The 17,279-nt window shown below is 36.7% G+C and overlaps 1 protein-coding gene across 2 annotated transcripts in view; it reads right to left on the reverse strand.

Annotated features, from left to right (window-relative positions):
• Positions 1-17,279, reverse strand: part of STK17A (serine/threonine kinase 17a) — a 53,703-nt gene that overhangs the window by 28,186 nt on the left and 8,238 nt on the right. For both annotated transcript variants that reach the window (XM_012720889.1, XM_004676646.2), the window contains exon 3: positions 10,314-10,458. In XM_012720889.1, coding sequence (XP_012576343.1) covers positions 10,314-10,458 — 145 coding nt within the window. The remainder of the gene's footprint in view (positions 1-10,313; positions 10,459-17,279) is intronic.

Here is a 17,279-nt window from a genome sequence, read left to right on the forward strand (position 1 = left end):
AACTGGAAAATGAGAGGATGGGAGAGAAAATGAGTCACAGTGTTTTTTAGGCCACTCTCAACTGAAGATATCGGACCACATGGGAGGGCAAGTAGACAGTTCATGAATAAAAAGTGATAATTCAAAGTACACAGGTGAGCCAGAATAAGTGTGATATATGCAAGGTATTACCAAATACAAGAAAGTTGCTGGCAACATTCTTCCTAACAATGTATTTTTATTCTGTTTTTAAAAGTTGAGAAAGGAAGGCAGGAGGATGAAGTGTGAAATGAAAGAAATCAGAACTTTTGACATATTACAGTGGCAAAACCTACAGCCCATTGTAAAACTGTACAGTAAGGAATGATGAAATGCTTCTGTCAGGCACTGACTGATATAGTCAGGTTAATAAGAGAAGAATGTTATTTCAACTTAGCATCTTAGAGCCCAAAAACAGTTGGAAATTAAGTCCCAAGAAAATGTAAGGGTGAGGATGAAGTGTTAGAAGTCAGCAGTACATAGGTAACCCATATGCCCAAAAATAGATGAGTGGATTAAGAAGATGTAGTACATATATACAATGGAATGTTACTCAGTAATCAATAAAAGATAAATGCATGCCTTTTGCAGCAATATGGATGGAGCTGGACGGAATCATGCTTAATGAAATAAGCCAGAAAGAAAAGGAAAATTACTGGATGGTTTTCACTCATAGCAGGAGTATAAGGGATTGGGGGGCAAAGGGGAGGAGGTGAAGGGAGCGGGGAGGAGAGAGAGAGACAAAATAGAGTAAAAATGAAAACAATGAACAACTATAAACCAGAGACATTTTATGGGGGTGAGAGGAGGAATGGGATCAGAACTGGACTGGGAAGAGTGCACTGGACTGTGGTGATGGCACATGGGTGAATTGGTGGTGGGAAGCCCATGGGAATTACAACTTAGATGGAAAAATGCACAAAATGAAGAATGATGTTTAAAAAATTAAAAATAAATAAATCAGATAATAAGCCTATTTCATACCCTACTGAGTTCGTGATTATAACACATATTGGGATACTAAAATTTCTTCATCAGCATGCCCAGTAGCCTATTTTTTTCAATAAACTAGATAATGGGGATTTGAAAAATAATAATAATACTGTGGAAGTACATGAGAGGGAAGAGTACATGGCAAAAAGTAGGTCAAGATGAATTCTGACTGATAACTATATCCAAGAGTAAGAAACAAAGTTATGAAGGAGATAAGAAGGCAGGTAGGAAGAAAGGTGCTCAACAAACAGTCCATTAGGAAGAATGAGGATTAAGAAGAGGCCACTAAATATAACAAAGAAACAAGTCAGGGCCTCCCTGGTGGCCTAGAGGTTAAGTCTCAGCTTGACTTTGATCCCAACCAAGGAGCTGACCCACAGGGCGCAGCAGACCTCTCCTGTCTCACCCTCTGCTCCCCTCAGCAGAGTATTTCAGTCACTCTACTTGTTCTGCTCCACCCTCTGTCTTTGGTAAATCCTTTTACCACCACACATGGGCTGTACCCCCAATTCTGTATGAATAAGTAAATAAATCTTTAAAAATAAAATTAATTGGCCCTCCCTGGTGGCACAGTGGGTTAAAGCACAGCACTAAGAAGCTTAAGCCACTTCCGCATGAGTTTGATCCCTGCCTGCCCCGAGAAGATCCATATGGCTCAGCACACCTCTCCTGACCCGCCCGCTGCTCCCCTCAGCAGTGTACTTTGCAGATCTGCCTACTCTACTCCCTGCTCTGTCTCTGGTGAATCCTCTCACCCTCCGCATCTCTGGCCTGTACCTCAGTTCTGTATGAATAAATAAAAATCTTAAAAAAAAATAATAAAATAAATTTCTCTTTTCAATGATAAATTAAGAGGTTTTTGTAATATAAACGTCATTATAAAACTATATTTAATAATTAGCTTCTGTTTATTAAATAACAAGTCAAAAAGCCCTGATTCTGTGTCCAGACTTCAAGATAATTTATATTATATTAATGAAATAACTGCAGTACAGTAAGTGTCATTATTTAGGCAAACTTGTTGCATGAAGGTAGACTATGACATATATTCATCTTTGAAAATATGAATACACAGTACACAAGTACATACAAAATGCCAAGAAAAACACTGCCATGTAAAAATCTTTACCAGATCTAAAAATTCATTTGTAATTATTAATACACACACATTCTGTGAATGTTCTTAACACCACTGGTTGCCTTAAATAGTTTAATTTTTTTTCTCTTTTTCAAACTTTGCACTCCTGGGCAACAGTAAAATTATAGAACTGTAATGTCTGTCAGAATCTAATGTTGAAACATACTTCTAGTAAGTAAAATACATGTGCCAAAAACAAACATGTTAGACCTCCTTTTTAGAGAATCCAGTTCATGATAAAATTGTGGTCACAATATGTAATTCCAAAAGCATAAATGATTCCCATATAACTTGAGAGAAAAAAGTAAGAAGGTCAAAGAGGAGCTACAAACATTTTAACAGACAAGAAACGTACAAATAGTCCTAAAATATACAGTGGGTATAGGGAGAATTTTCTAAAAATTAATTTCTGTGCTCCACTAGGAATGCTTTTATCTATCTTGATATCTTCATCCGTATACATGTTATGTCTCAGCACTATCAAGGTATTGCCAGTTATTACAATTTGAGTTCAATTCCTCACCAGGAAGCTAACCCACATGGTGCAGCAGACCTCTCCTACTGTTCCCCTCAACAGTGTATTTCACTCAATCCACCTGTTTTGCTCCCCACTGTCTCTGGTGAATCCGCTTACCAGTTACATCCCTACACAAGTTGTTGAGGTTAACTTACTTAATAAGTCTTATGGTCTTAAGGACAAGATTTAAGGAGTATTTTACCAAAAAATATAATGTTCAGGTAAATTAACTTTTTATTATTAGAAACCAGGTGAAAGTGCAGGTTAATAATCAAGAGTAATTTAAGATAGGAAACTGTTTAAAAATGTTACATGTTATCTTTCTTTCAAGTAACACATTATGCTTAAACCATCCATGATCAATTTAAATCTCAAATGGGAACCTGACTGGACAGTTCCTAGTCTGTTCCTCCACTTTGTACTAAAAGGGCAAACAAGTTAATGATCTAATAAATGGTATATTGTCACTGCTGAAAGACATAATTAGTTCAAAATTATATGAACACAATGAGCACTGGATTTTAAGATTAGATTTTTTTGTACCCCTTTTGGTTGGTCCAGCCCCTGGCTGAAGTAAAAGCATCTACCACCTGGGCCCTCCCTGGTGGTGCAACAGGTTAAAGCACAGCACTAAGAAGCTAACGCCACTTCAGCATGAGTTCAATCCCCATCTAGGAGGTGATCCACATGGCACGGCAGACATCTCCTGACCTGCCCACTGCTCCCCTCAGCAGTGTACTTCATTGATCTTCCTGTTCTGCTCCCCACTCTGTCTCTGATGAATCCTCTCACGACCCCTGAACCTCTGGCTTGTACCCCTGTTCTGTATGCATAAATAAAATTTTTTAAAAAAGCATCCGACCACCCCAATATTATCACCCAATGCCAACTTCACCAAATCACTGAGATTACTGTAAGATTTTTAGTTTTGTCCCAAGTCTGGCAGAGTTGTCAGTCTTCCATGACTTACATTAAAACAAAGGATTTTCCCTTAATCACAGTTTATTCTCTTTTCTATTTAATTTTAGATTTATAAACACTCCAGGATGTACATATACATCTCCTAAAAGAACATTCCAACTCCAATTTAAGATATAAGTCTTCAGTGAATCAGTGAGTCATTATAGGGGTCTGACCAGAAGCAAAAGGGTATGTTGCACATTGTATCAATTTTTTTTAGATGAGAAACTAATAGATATGACTAACTTCTGTCTCTGCAACACAAATTTTCCATTTGGGTGGTTGACACATTATGCAAAAATGCCTTATAGAGTTATTTTACACCTCTATTATAGAAACAATGGTGTAAACCAGTATTAATGAAAAATATTCATAAAGCATAAGGATTTTCTACTTTAAAATGGTAAATAGTCTTAGCTCAAAATAATTATATATTAAATGTATCAATTTTCACAGAATTACAACATCAGAAAATATATTAGCTTTGTAGTTTAGTCTTTCTAACTCTTAGATGGAGAAAAAAATTGTACAGAAGACTATAAAAGATGTAGAACAGACACATTAAATTCTTTGTCCAGACTCAAAGACATCAACTGGCAGAAATCATTCCCATTTACACTGCTTGCATCAACTCTAAATCCAACCACTACCATCAGCTACATCTCAGACCTTGCCTCACCAACTGTTCTTTTAGAGATAAGCCTGAATGCATATGTGAAGAGTATGAAAACAGAAGAAAGACTGAGAACTCTCCTAGCCACTTTGTCTTCTAGTTCTATGAACAGGAAACATGATAATTTTAGTTACTGACATCAAAGTTCCATCATCAAAGCTTCTATTAAACCTGGGAAGAATTCACCCAAGTATATTGGGGGAAAGCAATATGATTTATAATTAATGTATTAGGGAGAAAGGGATATAATTTCCTTGTGTAACACAGTTGAACCTGGTATTCAAGAACTTAATATTCACTTTGACTGCTTTTAAGTAACATCAAAGATCCATGATACATAGTGTTGGCAACCTGTCTGACCTGCCAATTTGCTGGCTATAGGTTGAGCTATCATAAACTAAAAGCTCATCCCCTGTATGTGCAATGTTACTGGGGTTCTGTTTCTAGAAGTCCATTTTGCATCATAAAAACTAGTGAAACATCACACAAAAAAATAAGCCTACTTTTACAAAATTGTGTTTAAAACCAAACATGAAAAAAAAAAAAGGCAAAGCACAAACATTACTTTGGACAATTCTTTTGGATTGTGGATACTACTGAGGCCTCCTAAACTATGAATCCACTTAAGTCTGGACCACAGAGACCATCCACTACTGTTAACTGTTCCCAGTGGAAGCAAACATAGGTATCTCTTGCAGCAAAGACTTTTGAGCTTTTAATGTATAAAACAGACTGAAAAGAAAAATAAAGCTCTATTTTCTCACCCTTGTTATAAGAATTTTAAAATGAGATGATTTTCAGGGCCAACTTCAATATTAACACCAAAGGACTACAAATGGGTGACAAATGTCTACCCTGCAGAAAAATAGCTGGAGAAGGAGACCCATGCCCAACAGAAAGCCCCACCTTGCAAACCCAAAAGCAAATGATGGAGAGAAATACAGGCCCAAATCAAGAAACAAGGAGGTCTCGAAGAAACAATCTCCCATGTCAAAGAACTAGAAAAAGAAAAAAAGAACACAAAGACAAAAGATGTAGGGAAAGGAATAAAAGGAAAAGCAGAAATAAATAAAAAAGTTGAAAAGGTCAATAAACTCAAAAGCTAGATCTTTGAGAAAAATTAATAAAATAAATTTCTAGGTAGGCTCACTAAGTCAGAAAACTCAAGTAAGTTGGACAAAAAATGAAAGTGGAGATGTAGCAGAAATCAGAGAAAAAACTAATGATTACTATGAAAGTTTATATGTTAAAAAAAATTCAACAATTCAGATGAGATAGACAAATTCTTAGAATGATACAATCTCCCAAGGCTGAATAAGGAATAGAACACTTGAACCAACCAACTGGCAAGGAAACTGAAATAGTAATCAAAACTCTTCAAGAAACAAAAGCCAAGAACCAGATAGTTTCACATGCGAGCTCTACCAAATGTTCAAACATGAGCTAATATCATCCTGCAAAAACTTTCCCAAAATTGAGAAAGAACACTACCTGATGCTTTTTTTTTTTTTTTTGAGGCCAACATTGCATACCAAAACCAAATGAAGATAACACAAAAGGAAAAATATAGGCCAGTTTCCTTAGTGGACACATATACTAAAATCCTCAACAAAGCCTTATTAGCAAACTGAATCCAACAATGCATCATTAGGATTATGCACCATGATGATGTGGAACCTATTCCAGGGACACAAGAATGGTCAACACTGGTAAGTCAATGTAATTCACCATACCCACAACAATATACAAAAATAGTAGCCTTCTTATATGCAAACAATTAGTCTGTACAATAAGAAATTAAGAAAAGCCCATTTATAATTTTACCCCAAAACATTAAATACCCAAGGCCAAGTTTAACAAAGGTAATGTTAGACCTATACATGGAAATTTGTAAAAAGAAATAAACACAAAGGAATGGATAAACATTTTCTGCTCATGGATCGAAAAATCAACATTGTCATAATGGCGACCCTACCAAAAGCAATTTTGGGTCAATGCAATGCCAATAAAAACCTCAATGGCATTCTTCACAGAAATGGAACAAACATTGGTAAAATTACATGGACTCACACACACACACACACACACACACACACACACACACACACACACACAAAAACAGCCAGAGCTGTCCTCATGTCCTCAGTAAATGTGGATTAAGTGGGTCGGGGTAACATTGCTTTCCCAGACTTCAAACTGTATCATAAAGCTATTAGAATAAAACACCACGGTAGTAGAACAAAACATATGCACAGACCAATGGACCGAATTCAAAGCCCAGACATGAACACATAATAAATGTGGCTGGAAAAACCAGTCTGTCACATGCAAAAGAATGAAATTAGACTACTGTCTCACACAATATACAAAAGTAAACTAAAAATGGATAAAAGACTTGGCTGTAATAACTGAAAACATAAAAGAAATATAGAAAAGAGAAGCATAACAATCATAGCACAATTTCAAGTTGCCTTTGAAGACTCACCTCTAGAAGCAAGCAAAACAAGAGAAGATAAACAGCTGGGACTACATCAAACTAAACAGTTTCTGTGCAGCAAGAGATGGTAACCAAAACAAAGAGGAAACCATACTGAATGGGAAAACATACTTGTACTGATGTCAAAGAGTTGATACAAATCAACAAAAACAAACAACCGAATAAAAAGATGGGCAGAAGAGCTAAATAGACACTTCTCCAAAGAAGTATAAATGACCACCAGGAATATGAAGAAATGTTGACAATCACTTATTAGGGAAATGCAATCAAAACCACAATGAAATACCACCTCACACCTGTGAGGATGGCCCATATGAAAAAAAAACAGAAGGAACAAGTGAAAAAGGATCCTTTAGAACTCCTATGTTTATTGCAGCAATATTTACTTTAGCCAAGATATGGCACCAACCTAAATAACCACAAAGGGGAAATGTATAGAAAATGTGGAATTTACGAAACAATGGACTACCACTCATGTCATGTATGTGGCAACATGGAGGAGCTGGTAGGAATTATAGGTAAGCAGAAGGAAAAAGATCAATGTTGGATCAGCACAAGTATGATTTCACTTTTTTTTTTTTAAGATTTATTTATCTATGTTTATAGAACTGGGGTATAGGCCAGAGGTGTGGTGGGTGAGAGGGTTCACAAGAGACAGAGTGGGGAACAAAACAGAGTGATGAAGTACACTGCTGTGGTCATGAAAAAGACAAAACTTGTAAGCTGACCATAGATGCAGGAGTGGAGAGGAAGTGGTAGGAGTCAAAACAGGGAGAGAAGAGCACATGAGACTATGGTATTGATCACAGGTGCTATGATGGTAGAACTACCACCTGAAGGGAGAAATGGAATTCTAGCAAATTAAAATTTAACAACATGAAAAAATTTAACAACATGAAAAAAAGTACCTAACATTAAAAAAGTAACTTTTTAAATGCCAGTATAATTACTACATGGCCACTCTGTTTTAACTATTCATTTCAGTCATGGTAGATTAGTATCACAAAATGAATTAGGTTGACATCTTTCTTATTCTACAAGTGTTGGTACGGAAACAATCTTATTTTTTATGAAGGCAATGGTGGTTTACAACACTATGCATTAGAGATGTATCAATACACCCTTCAGGAAATCCTTTTCAAAAAATATTTTCCATTAGAGATCAGTTCTTTCATTTTCACAGATGAGTAGCTATAAAATATTATTTGTTCCTCACCTCACAAGTCAATCCTGCTATTTTTCCTCTGTCCTACATTAACTTTACTCTTAATATTCAGCTGCCAAACCATGGGACAAATGGAATTAAGATGAAGAAATTAAGCAAATGCAATGATTACTTGGTGGTACTCTAGTTGCCCATCAGAAATGCTTACTTTGGTACAAACCTAAGTTTTCAGTATAGGTTACTTCTTATCTCTAGATTAGTTTGATTATTTCCAGATTGTTAAGTAAGCTGCCATCTTTTAAAAAGAACAAGAAAGACATCTAATTGCTTTTTCTCCTATACTTTTCCTTAGAAAACTAGTATTTGAAGGAATAGCACTACCCTTCCACGTTATTGCAAATGGAACTTCTAAGTGACTTTAGCAGTCAATAGCTATGTTAGAACTGTACACTGTTCCATAAGTGTCTTCACGCAGTAAAAATTAAGCACTTTTGGGCCCTCCCTAGTGGTGCAGCAGGTTAAAGCACAGCACTAAGAAGCTAAAGCCACTTCAGCATGAGTTTGATCCCTGCCCTGGAGGTGACCTACATGGCGTGGCAGACCTCCCTAACCTGCCCGTTGCTCCCCTCAGCAGTGTACATCATCAGTCGGTCTGTTCTGCTCCCTCTGTCTCTGGTGAAGCCTCTCACTGCCCCTGCACCTCTGGCCTGTACCCCAGTTCTATATGCATAAATAATAAATCTTAAAAAAAAATTAAGCACTTTTATGAGCAATATATGGTACACAAAAGGTACCATACAGCAGTTCTCAAAGTGGTATCTAGCTAACTTGAATCAAAAACTTTGGAATTGGGTAGAGCAAATGGATTTTAACAAGTCTTTCCTGGTAATCCTGACCTATTCAAATGTTGGAGAACCAATGCCACAAATAATCTCCTTGCCAGTAGATGAGCTTCTTGATGGACTGCTGATGAATGAAATGAGATTAAAGAAGTCCAGAATAGAAAAGCATTCTGGGGCTCAAGGTTTTCAGCCCAAAGCTACTTTCCTTCCTAACCCCATCTTCTCTGGTTGAAAAGAAACTGGAGTGCTGTAACATATTCAGTTTGAAGACAATTTCATTTCCACAGACACACCTGAACTTTTTACAGAAGTTAACTATCAGAATAACAACAGGGATCTTAAACTTTTCTACAAAGACGCCTGAAAACGTACATCAAGAATACCTGCAATGGACATTTACTGTTGGTCAACTCTTTCAAAAACAACATATCTGAAAATCCATCCCCTCCCTTCTCTCAGTCACATAAAAGTTGGAGTAGGAGGCAGTGTTTACCCCTCCAATTCTAAAATTGGAGTATATGACAATGACACAGGTGTGGTAAGTTAAAAGTCCTATAATCCCCAGTGCACACACATTAGATTTGAGTTAATTCAAACTGGTTTAATGAGTGTGACTCTAGGGACTTCTGAAGAGCTAGTGAATAGTGATCAGCTCTTCCTGATAAGTCTCCTGGACAGTGTAGATGCTAAAACAGCAATATCTAACTATCTACTATCTTATTGCTATTGTGAGAGGCAGAGATGAGGGCTAAAGAAAAATCAAGTATTGGCAATATTTTAATTAGGTGTAGTATTAGTCCTGATTTTTGGCCAATGAAATTTTCCTTTTTGTTCACCAAACTTTTCTGGCATTTTGAGCATTTATAAAGATTGTAACTGATACATAGCCTTTTGTATTTTCTTTCTACTTTCCACCCTTTCCTTTCCTAACTTAAATTTGAAATCTACCTGCTTCCAATGTCTTTAATTCTCTGCTGTATTTACTGCTGCCTGCTTTACTGAAAACACTATTTCTCAAATATTTTTGCTCAAAAATCTAACTTTGTGACATTAGAAAAATCTAACTTTGTGACAGCTTGGTCTTTTCTCAATTTTCAGTGTCTCCTGTCTCACTTCCAGTAAAACTTCCCCACTTTTTTGTCCATATAGAGTAGAAGTATTCCTAACTCCAGTATACAGACTTTTGTCTAGTCTTTTCTGCCTATTTAAATACCAAATGTTTTTAAAGGTCTATTCTAGCTCAAGCCTGTCTATCAGGAAGCACTCATCTAACTAAGCAATATCTTCTAAGGTTCATCAATGTATTATTTATCTTTCAATAGACATACATATGCAATTATCTCCTTGATAAAACAAATTGGCTAGATAAGAGTAAACACAACTTGTATATTCTGCTACTCAATAAAACACACAAATTGATAAATGTTTAAATACATTCACTGTTCAATATCTTATATCTTGAGTATCATTGTCTAGCAATCTCAAAAATGTAATGTAATTCAGATCTTACCTTCAAGTCAAGATGAACTACACCATGCATATGTAAAAAGCAAACACCTTCCAAAATCTGCCTCAGAAGTCTTTGAATGTCTTTTTCTTTAAAACGTTCTTCTCTGTCTGCAACACACTGGTCAAAGATTTCACCTCCAGCCGCACTAGGTTAAGAGGCACATAGTAAACTAATTAAAAATACTTTGCTTTTTCAATCTTAGGATTTACATATATCAAGTATCTTTTTTTAACAGATTACAATTCATTTTATTACACTGTTGCTCATTTTTGTAAAATATGATTTCTCCCCTCAGATGTAATGCTCCACTAATGATTTCTCCACTAATGCTCCCACCACCGTATCACCCATGAACTAGCACCATAGTCCCTCTTCCTTCCCTGCTGTATATCTCAGATCTATAGTCATATCAAGTATCTTTCAATTGTTTTATTTGTAAACACTTTTTTCCATTTACAGGACTGAATCCCACTGCTTTTATCCTTAAAAATACAAAAAATCTTTAATGTAAAGATTAACTTTTTCAAAACTAAATAAAGGCAGCACTTTAAAATATATGAATACTTTCAATTAAAAAGCTCTCAAGAATTTCTGGGTACAGAATATGCAGAAATAATTTTTTTAATGAAAATAAAGTAAATGCCCTCCACTGCAGAACCCTTCCTACTAAAGTAGACCCCTTTACTTAAATGGCTACCAAAATAAATGTGATCATTCTTTAATGGAAGGTCTTAAAATCCACTCAATATCATGACTTTTTAAATTTACAGTATCCTTCCAATTACTAGACATCTGAAAAATGCTTCAAATTATAAGCCACCACAGACAGGAAAACAGTAAAAACAATACCAGAAATGACAGAGAAAATGGAATTGGCAGTGGACTTTTAACAATTATCATACATGCTTAAGAATTTAAAATAATGAAACAAGAAAATCTTTATAAAAAGACATTTATAGAGGAACCAATAAACAATAAAAACTTATCAAAATTAATGAAAAATAGGTGGTAATATAATGTCATCTTTAAGTTGTGAGAAAAAAAAAAAACAACTGTGGCTAGAATGCAGTACAAGGTTGGAGAAACACTACTAGAGGAGGTAAAAGCCAGACATAAAAGCAAGGGATGAGGTGAAAATAATCCTAAAAAGGGATTAAACTTTATGTTTTCATAAAAATTCATGTCATGTGTTAAAGTTTTAACTTCCAATGCAATGACCTTTGGAAGAGAAATCTTTAGGAGCTAATTAGGTTATAAAGGTAGAGCCCTAGAGTGGGGGTGAGTGATTTTGTAAAAGACAGGAATGAGATTATCTCCACCATGTGAATACAGAGCTAGAAAATGGCCATTGATAAACCAGGATGGAATGAATGCTCTTACTAATGGGGACAAAGGATATCCTGAATGAACTCCACTAACACAGGTTTTATGGGTTCCATTCCCACCCAGACCAAAGAAATCCAAATATCAAGTACAATCCATAATGTCATCACCACTGAAGGGAGGATAGAGGGGAACTGAAGGTGGAGTTAAGCAGCCAGGCTTGGTATAGAACCAGATATTTGTGCCTTGGTGGTCCTTGGCTTTTCTTGGGCTTTCAGTGTGTTATTGGGTAGCCAGCTGAATGGAACTAGTAGGACACTTTTACCAATTTATTTCTCTCTATTTCTTGCTGAGTCAATCTTCATTTTCCCCTTTATGTAAATAATCCTTTTATTAAACCTTTTTGTGTGTGCCTGCAATGGCGTCAAAATAATATTTACTTGCTTAAGCATACAGAGCTGGGGTACAGGAGGTGCAAGGGCTTTGAGAGGTTTCACCAGAGACGAGTGGGGTGCAGAACAGGAAGACTGACCAAGTACAATGCTGAGGGGAACAGCAGGCGAGACAGGAGAGGTCTGCTGCGCCATGCTGCTCACCTCCCTGGCCAGGGATTGAACTCATAACCTGATGCACCAACAGAGAGGGCCCCTTAAGTCTCTTTTTAAGTACTCAGCTGAGGACCAACAATCTTGTCAACCATTAAACATTGGGGTTGTCTAAAAGTCATAGTATAGTGGTTGGCACATTGTAAATTCTTAAAACATTATGACTTAAATTTCTTTCTAAGTTTCTACAGCAACTTATAAGACTTTCTAGTAAAACACCAACATTGCTGGACTCAATCTGCTCACTAGGGTGCAGGGAAGGGGCCATGTTACTTTTTCTTTTACATTACCAGCACCTAATAGTATTTACTGCATGGGGCAGGTGCTGAAGGATGTGTGAACTGAAGAGCCAATACAATGATTGTAAACTGGCCTAATTGGTAACAATAATCTATTGGTATGGAAAGAATTTTGATATCTCAAGGTTAAAAGTATATTTCTAAAATTTCCTCTTCAAGCAAAAAGTAGAATACAAAATATTTGATCATACTGATTTGTGGTTCTAAAACATAATCACAAGTCACCAAAAGTTTCTAAGTGAGGGAATAATACTTCCACACCTGTGTTTTCATTACCTATCTAGCAGCAGTGTGAAGGATATCCTGGAATTGAATCCAGCACAATGAGCTAAGAAAGCTACCAGTACATGGGATAGACAATGAGTCCTAATATGGACAAACAGCAAATAGGGTGGGGGGAGGAGGGGACGGGAAGGGGGAAAGCGAGAGCAAGGGGAAAGTTTATTTTTAGTGAAAGAAAAGGCAAACTTTAATTATGTGAAGGTTTAAGTGAAAGACTTCATAATTCCTTATACATGAACATTAAAGATGATGAAAGAATCAAAAAAAGATTCACGATTTCTAGCTTGAGTGATACAACAAATAGCAAAACTATTAGAAATGGGGCTCAAGGCGGGAAAAAACAAGCATTAGAAGGGTAATGTAGGAGTGGACACATTCTGAACTTAAAATGGTAATAGAAAGTTGGATACATGGCTATGAGTCAACAGTTGGAGTTTACAGAAGGTCTCAGATTGACAATAAGAATATGGAAATAGTCAACAAGTAAATAATACCGAAGCACAAAATTAGGTAGTTATCATCTAAATACAATGTACAGACTATAACTCTGGGTATCATTTATTGTTATACAGAAGGGTAAAAGTGAAGTCATTTTTTGTAGATGTTGGGTTCAGAGAGTGGGTAAAAGTTCCACCAGAGCTCCTCTTTCAGTAGCAGCATGAACAAATATCTCAGGCAAGAGACAGATGTTAGTTACCGAAAAGAGCATGTTTATTATGAAAAGAGGTGAAGGATAAAGGACATTTGCATAGACATAAGTGGGCAGAAAGAGATGCCCCTGAAAGGGACAGGTTTGTTGAGTGAAAGGCCTCTAAGGTCACACATCGGCAGCCTTGGGAGAGCTGCCGCTGCTGCCTGTAAAGCGCAGTCAGTGAAGAGAAGCACCAACTTGGTTACAGGTGGGCAGGAAGGCTGCTGCCCTGCAAAGGGACTGCTGGCAGCAAGGGGTTATAGGTACAGGCAGGCAGAAGGGCTGCTACTGTTGCTCCACAAAAGAAATTTGGTGAAAAGAAGCACCCTTATTCACAGCTGGGCAGAAGGAATGCTGCCCCTTGCCAGTGCAGAAAAGGCACTGATAAAGAGTCTTCTTTACTCTGGGAAGGGCTCATCCCTTTGTGAAATGGTTCATTTTTGCTAGTTTTGAATAACTACTTTGGATAACTACTCAGAATCTGAAAATGACCAGAGATTTACAATAGCCTTCAATCTCCATATCCTCGCCTCTAATCTGCAACCTATGACGCTCTCTCTTTACAGCAGTCTTGACACCTGCCTAGGTCTGTACTTCCTGATCAACAGGTTGGCACCTAAAGATTTTTCATTTTTATAACTGGTTTAATGAATATATTAATCACTTCTACCTCCACCTCCAGCTTTGGCCTTATGTAAGTCTGGTCTTGTGGTGCCTCTGTTCCAACTTTTCTACTCTAAATTAACTTCTATCAAAAGGACATGAAATGATTTGTTGTGTTTTTTTTTTAATAGGGCTACAAAATCAAGAAAAAAACAATTTTAATAAAGATATAACTAACAAATGTTTTGAGAAGTAAGATCTAGAATTAAAATTAAACTAAGAAGATTGATTTTGGCAAGTAGGGCCAAATACCTCAGGAAAGTTTCAGAAGAATGGATGGCATCAGATGTAACTAATGGCATATAAACAGATAGAGATAATGGATCAATGAAGTAGAGTGGAAGGTAGGAAAGCTATAAATTCAGACTACTCCTCCAAGGAGCATAAAGAAAAGACCAGCAATATTTTTTAAATTGATGTAAAAAATAATTACAAATAAAAGAACCCATTCTTCATTTTGTGTATTTTATTATCTCTAAGACCAGCAATATTTTTAAAAGAGTAAAGCTGAAGAAAAGGAATTTTAAAATAGAAGAGACTAAAATCTAAAGGAAAAGAAAACACTGTAAGAGGAACTGAAATTCTAAATGATTAGGGAACTGATTAAAAAACAAACCACTAGTCCTAGAGAAGGAAGACCAACAATTAAACAAAAAGTACAGATTTAACCTTAGAGTTCAGTAGTGGAATGTCTCCCTTTGGGTGAAAGCAGTAAAGACAGAACTGTTAAGGAGGCCTTTATCTTTTCCATAAAGGAAAGAAAAGGCTAGGTATCTAATAAAAGGTAGGAAGTGATATTAAAAGCTTTAGTTCCAGGAGTATGTTAAGAGGAAGATAAGGTAAAGAAATAACAAACTATCTCAAGAATTCTTAACACTGTAATTAGCACATCAAACATTACATAAAATACTCGGGGTGGGGGGGAAACATGCAGAAGGAGGGACTGGAGCTGTGTTCAAGATTTCAAACTATCAAAACAAGATGCAGTGAAGACCATGAGGAAGGACTGAATGTTAAGGTACTGGTAAGAGATTAGTTAAAATAACTACCAAAGAAAAGAAGGGAATAAAGGACAAAGAATAACAGGCAGTAGCTAGCTGAACGACTCAAACTAAATGGAGTCAGAATGAAAACTGAACAGCAAGTTTGTGAAAATGGGACAGAATTGAGATTTTTATCAGAGAGTTAATACTAATGAAGCTCCTTTCTAGACTAACATTCAAATCCACCTTGATCCTCTCCAAAATAAAGTGGAAATGAAAACACAGATCAGGGACTGATATATAACATGCCTGAACCACCATTTTTTTTTTTAATAATTAAAGACAATTTATTGAGATACAGTTCACTTAAACTACATTTCTTGACCACTTCATCGTTTTTTAATACTGCTACCAAGGTAATTCAAAATACATTATGGAAAAATTTCTGCTCTTCTAATAGTTTGCATTTTATTATCTCTTTGGAAGGCACTTCTATAAGTGAATTTACTGAATTAAAATATATGAACACAATGCTTGCGTGAATTATATTAAAAGGAAGAAAATTTTAGCCATCAGACTTTTCCCTTGTTAATTTTTAAATAAAAATAAACTAATACTGGGCCCTCCCAGGTTAAAGCACAGCACTAAGAAACTAAAGCCACTTCAGCATGAGTTCCATCCCTGCTTGAGGTGAGCCACATGGCACAGCCTGGCACACCTCTCCTGATCCTCCCGCTGCTCCCCTCAGCAGTGTACTTTGTCAGTTGGCCTGTTCTTCTCCCCACTCTGTCTCTGGTGAATTCTGTCACCTCCCGTGCACCTTTGCCCTGTACCCCAGTTCTGTATGCATAAATAAATCTCTTAAAAAATTTAAAATAAACACTATATACATCATCTGGTAACAGATTTTTAAAGTTTTTTCTATTTCAACACATTTATACCTACATTATCTTTTAATATGACTGCATAGTGATTAATGTTATACAGCACTCATTTAACCAAAAACTATTAAAAATTTAAATTATTTTTAGTTATATAAGTAATGCTACACTGGATTTTTTTTTTTAAAGATTTATTTATGTGTGCATACGGAACTGGGGTACAGATCAGACGTGCAGGGGTGGAGAGAGGATTCACCAGAGACAGAGTGGGGAGCAGAACAGGCAGATCAATGAAGTGCACTGCTGAGGGGAGCAGCGGATGGGTCAGGAGAGGTCCGCTGCACCATGTGGTCACCTCTGGGGCAGGCGGGGATCGAACTCATGCTGAAGTGGCTTTAGCTTCTTAGTGCTGTGCTTTAACCCGCTGCACCACCGGGGAGGGCCTTGGATTTTTTGGTAATACATTTTTGCAGAACTATTTTCTTGTGGAAAAAAAAATTATGAAAGTGCAATTCCAAGGTTTAGCTTTTGTGTATACTCTAGTCAGACAATTTTCCATTAACACTACACCAAAATTTCCACCCATTGGGAATTTAAACGAGACCAGGCGTAGGAAAAGCTGTGTGGAGGTACTTCAAAATCTGCAAATGGATCTACCATATTACCCAGAAATTCCACTCTGGGGGTCTACCCAAAGGACACAAAAACACTAACTCAAAAGGAAAATTGGACTCTTATGTTTATTGCAACACTAGATATGGAAACAACTAAATGCCTCAAAATAGATGCAAGGATCAATACATACAGTGAAACACTATTCATTGATCAAAAAAGAAAGAAATTTATGCTATTTACAACAACATGGATGAAGTTGGAAGGCATGCTAAGCAAAATAAGTCAAAAGGAAAAAGAAAAATATTGGATAGTTTCATTTTTATGTAGAACACAGGATCAGAGAAAAGACAAAACTTGTAAGGTGACCAGAGACCTAATGAATATAGCAGGGAGGTTCAAAATAGAGAGGGGAAGAGCACAGGGTACTGTGGAGGTGGATTATGGGTGCTTTGCTGGTGGGAGAATTTTGGGAAACATAGTTGGAGATAAAATTAACAATATAAGAGGCCCTCCCTGGTGGCGCAGCGGGTTGGAGCACAGCACTGAGAAACTAAAGCCACTTCCTCATGAGTTCGATTCCCACCTGCCCCGGAGGTGACCACATGGCGTGGCAGACCTCTCCTG

Source organism: Condylura cristata, unplaced genomic scaffold (genome assembly GCF_000260355.1).
Source record: "Condylura cristata isolate star-nosed mole 26May11 unplaced genomic scaffold, ConCri1.0 scaffold00005, whole genome shotgun sequence".
In the NCBI taxonomy this organism is placed as follows: Eukaryota; Metazoa; Chordata; class Mammalia; order Eulipotyphla; family Talpidae; genus Condylura; species Condylura cristata.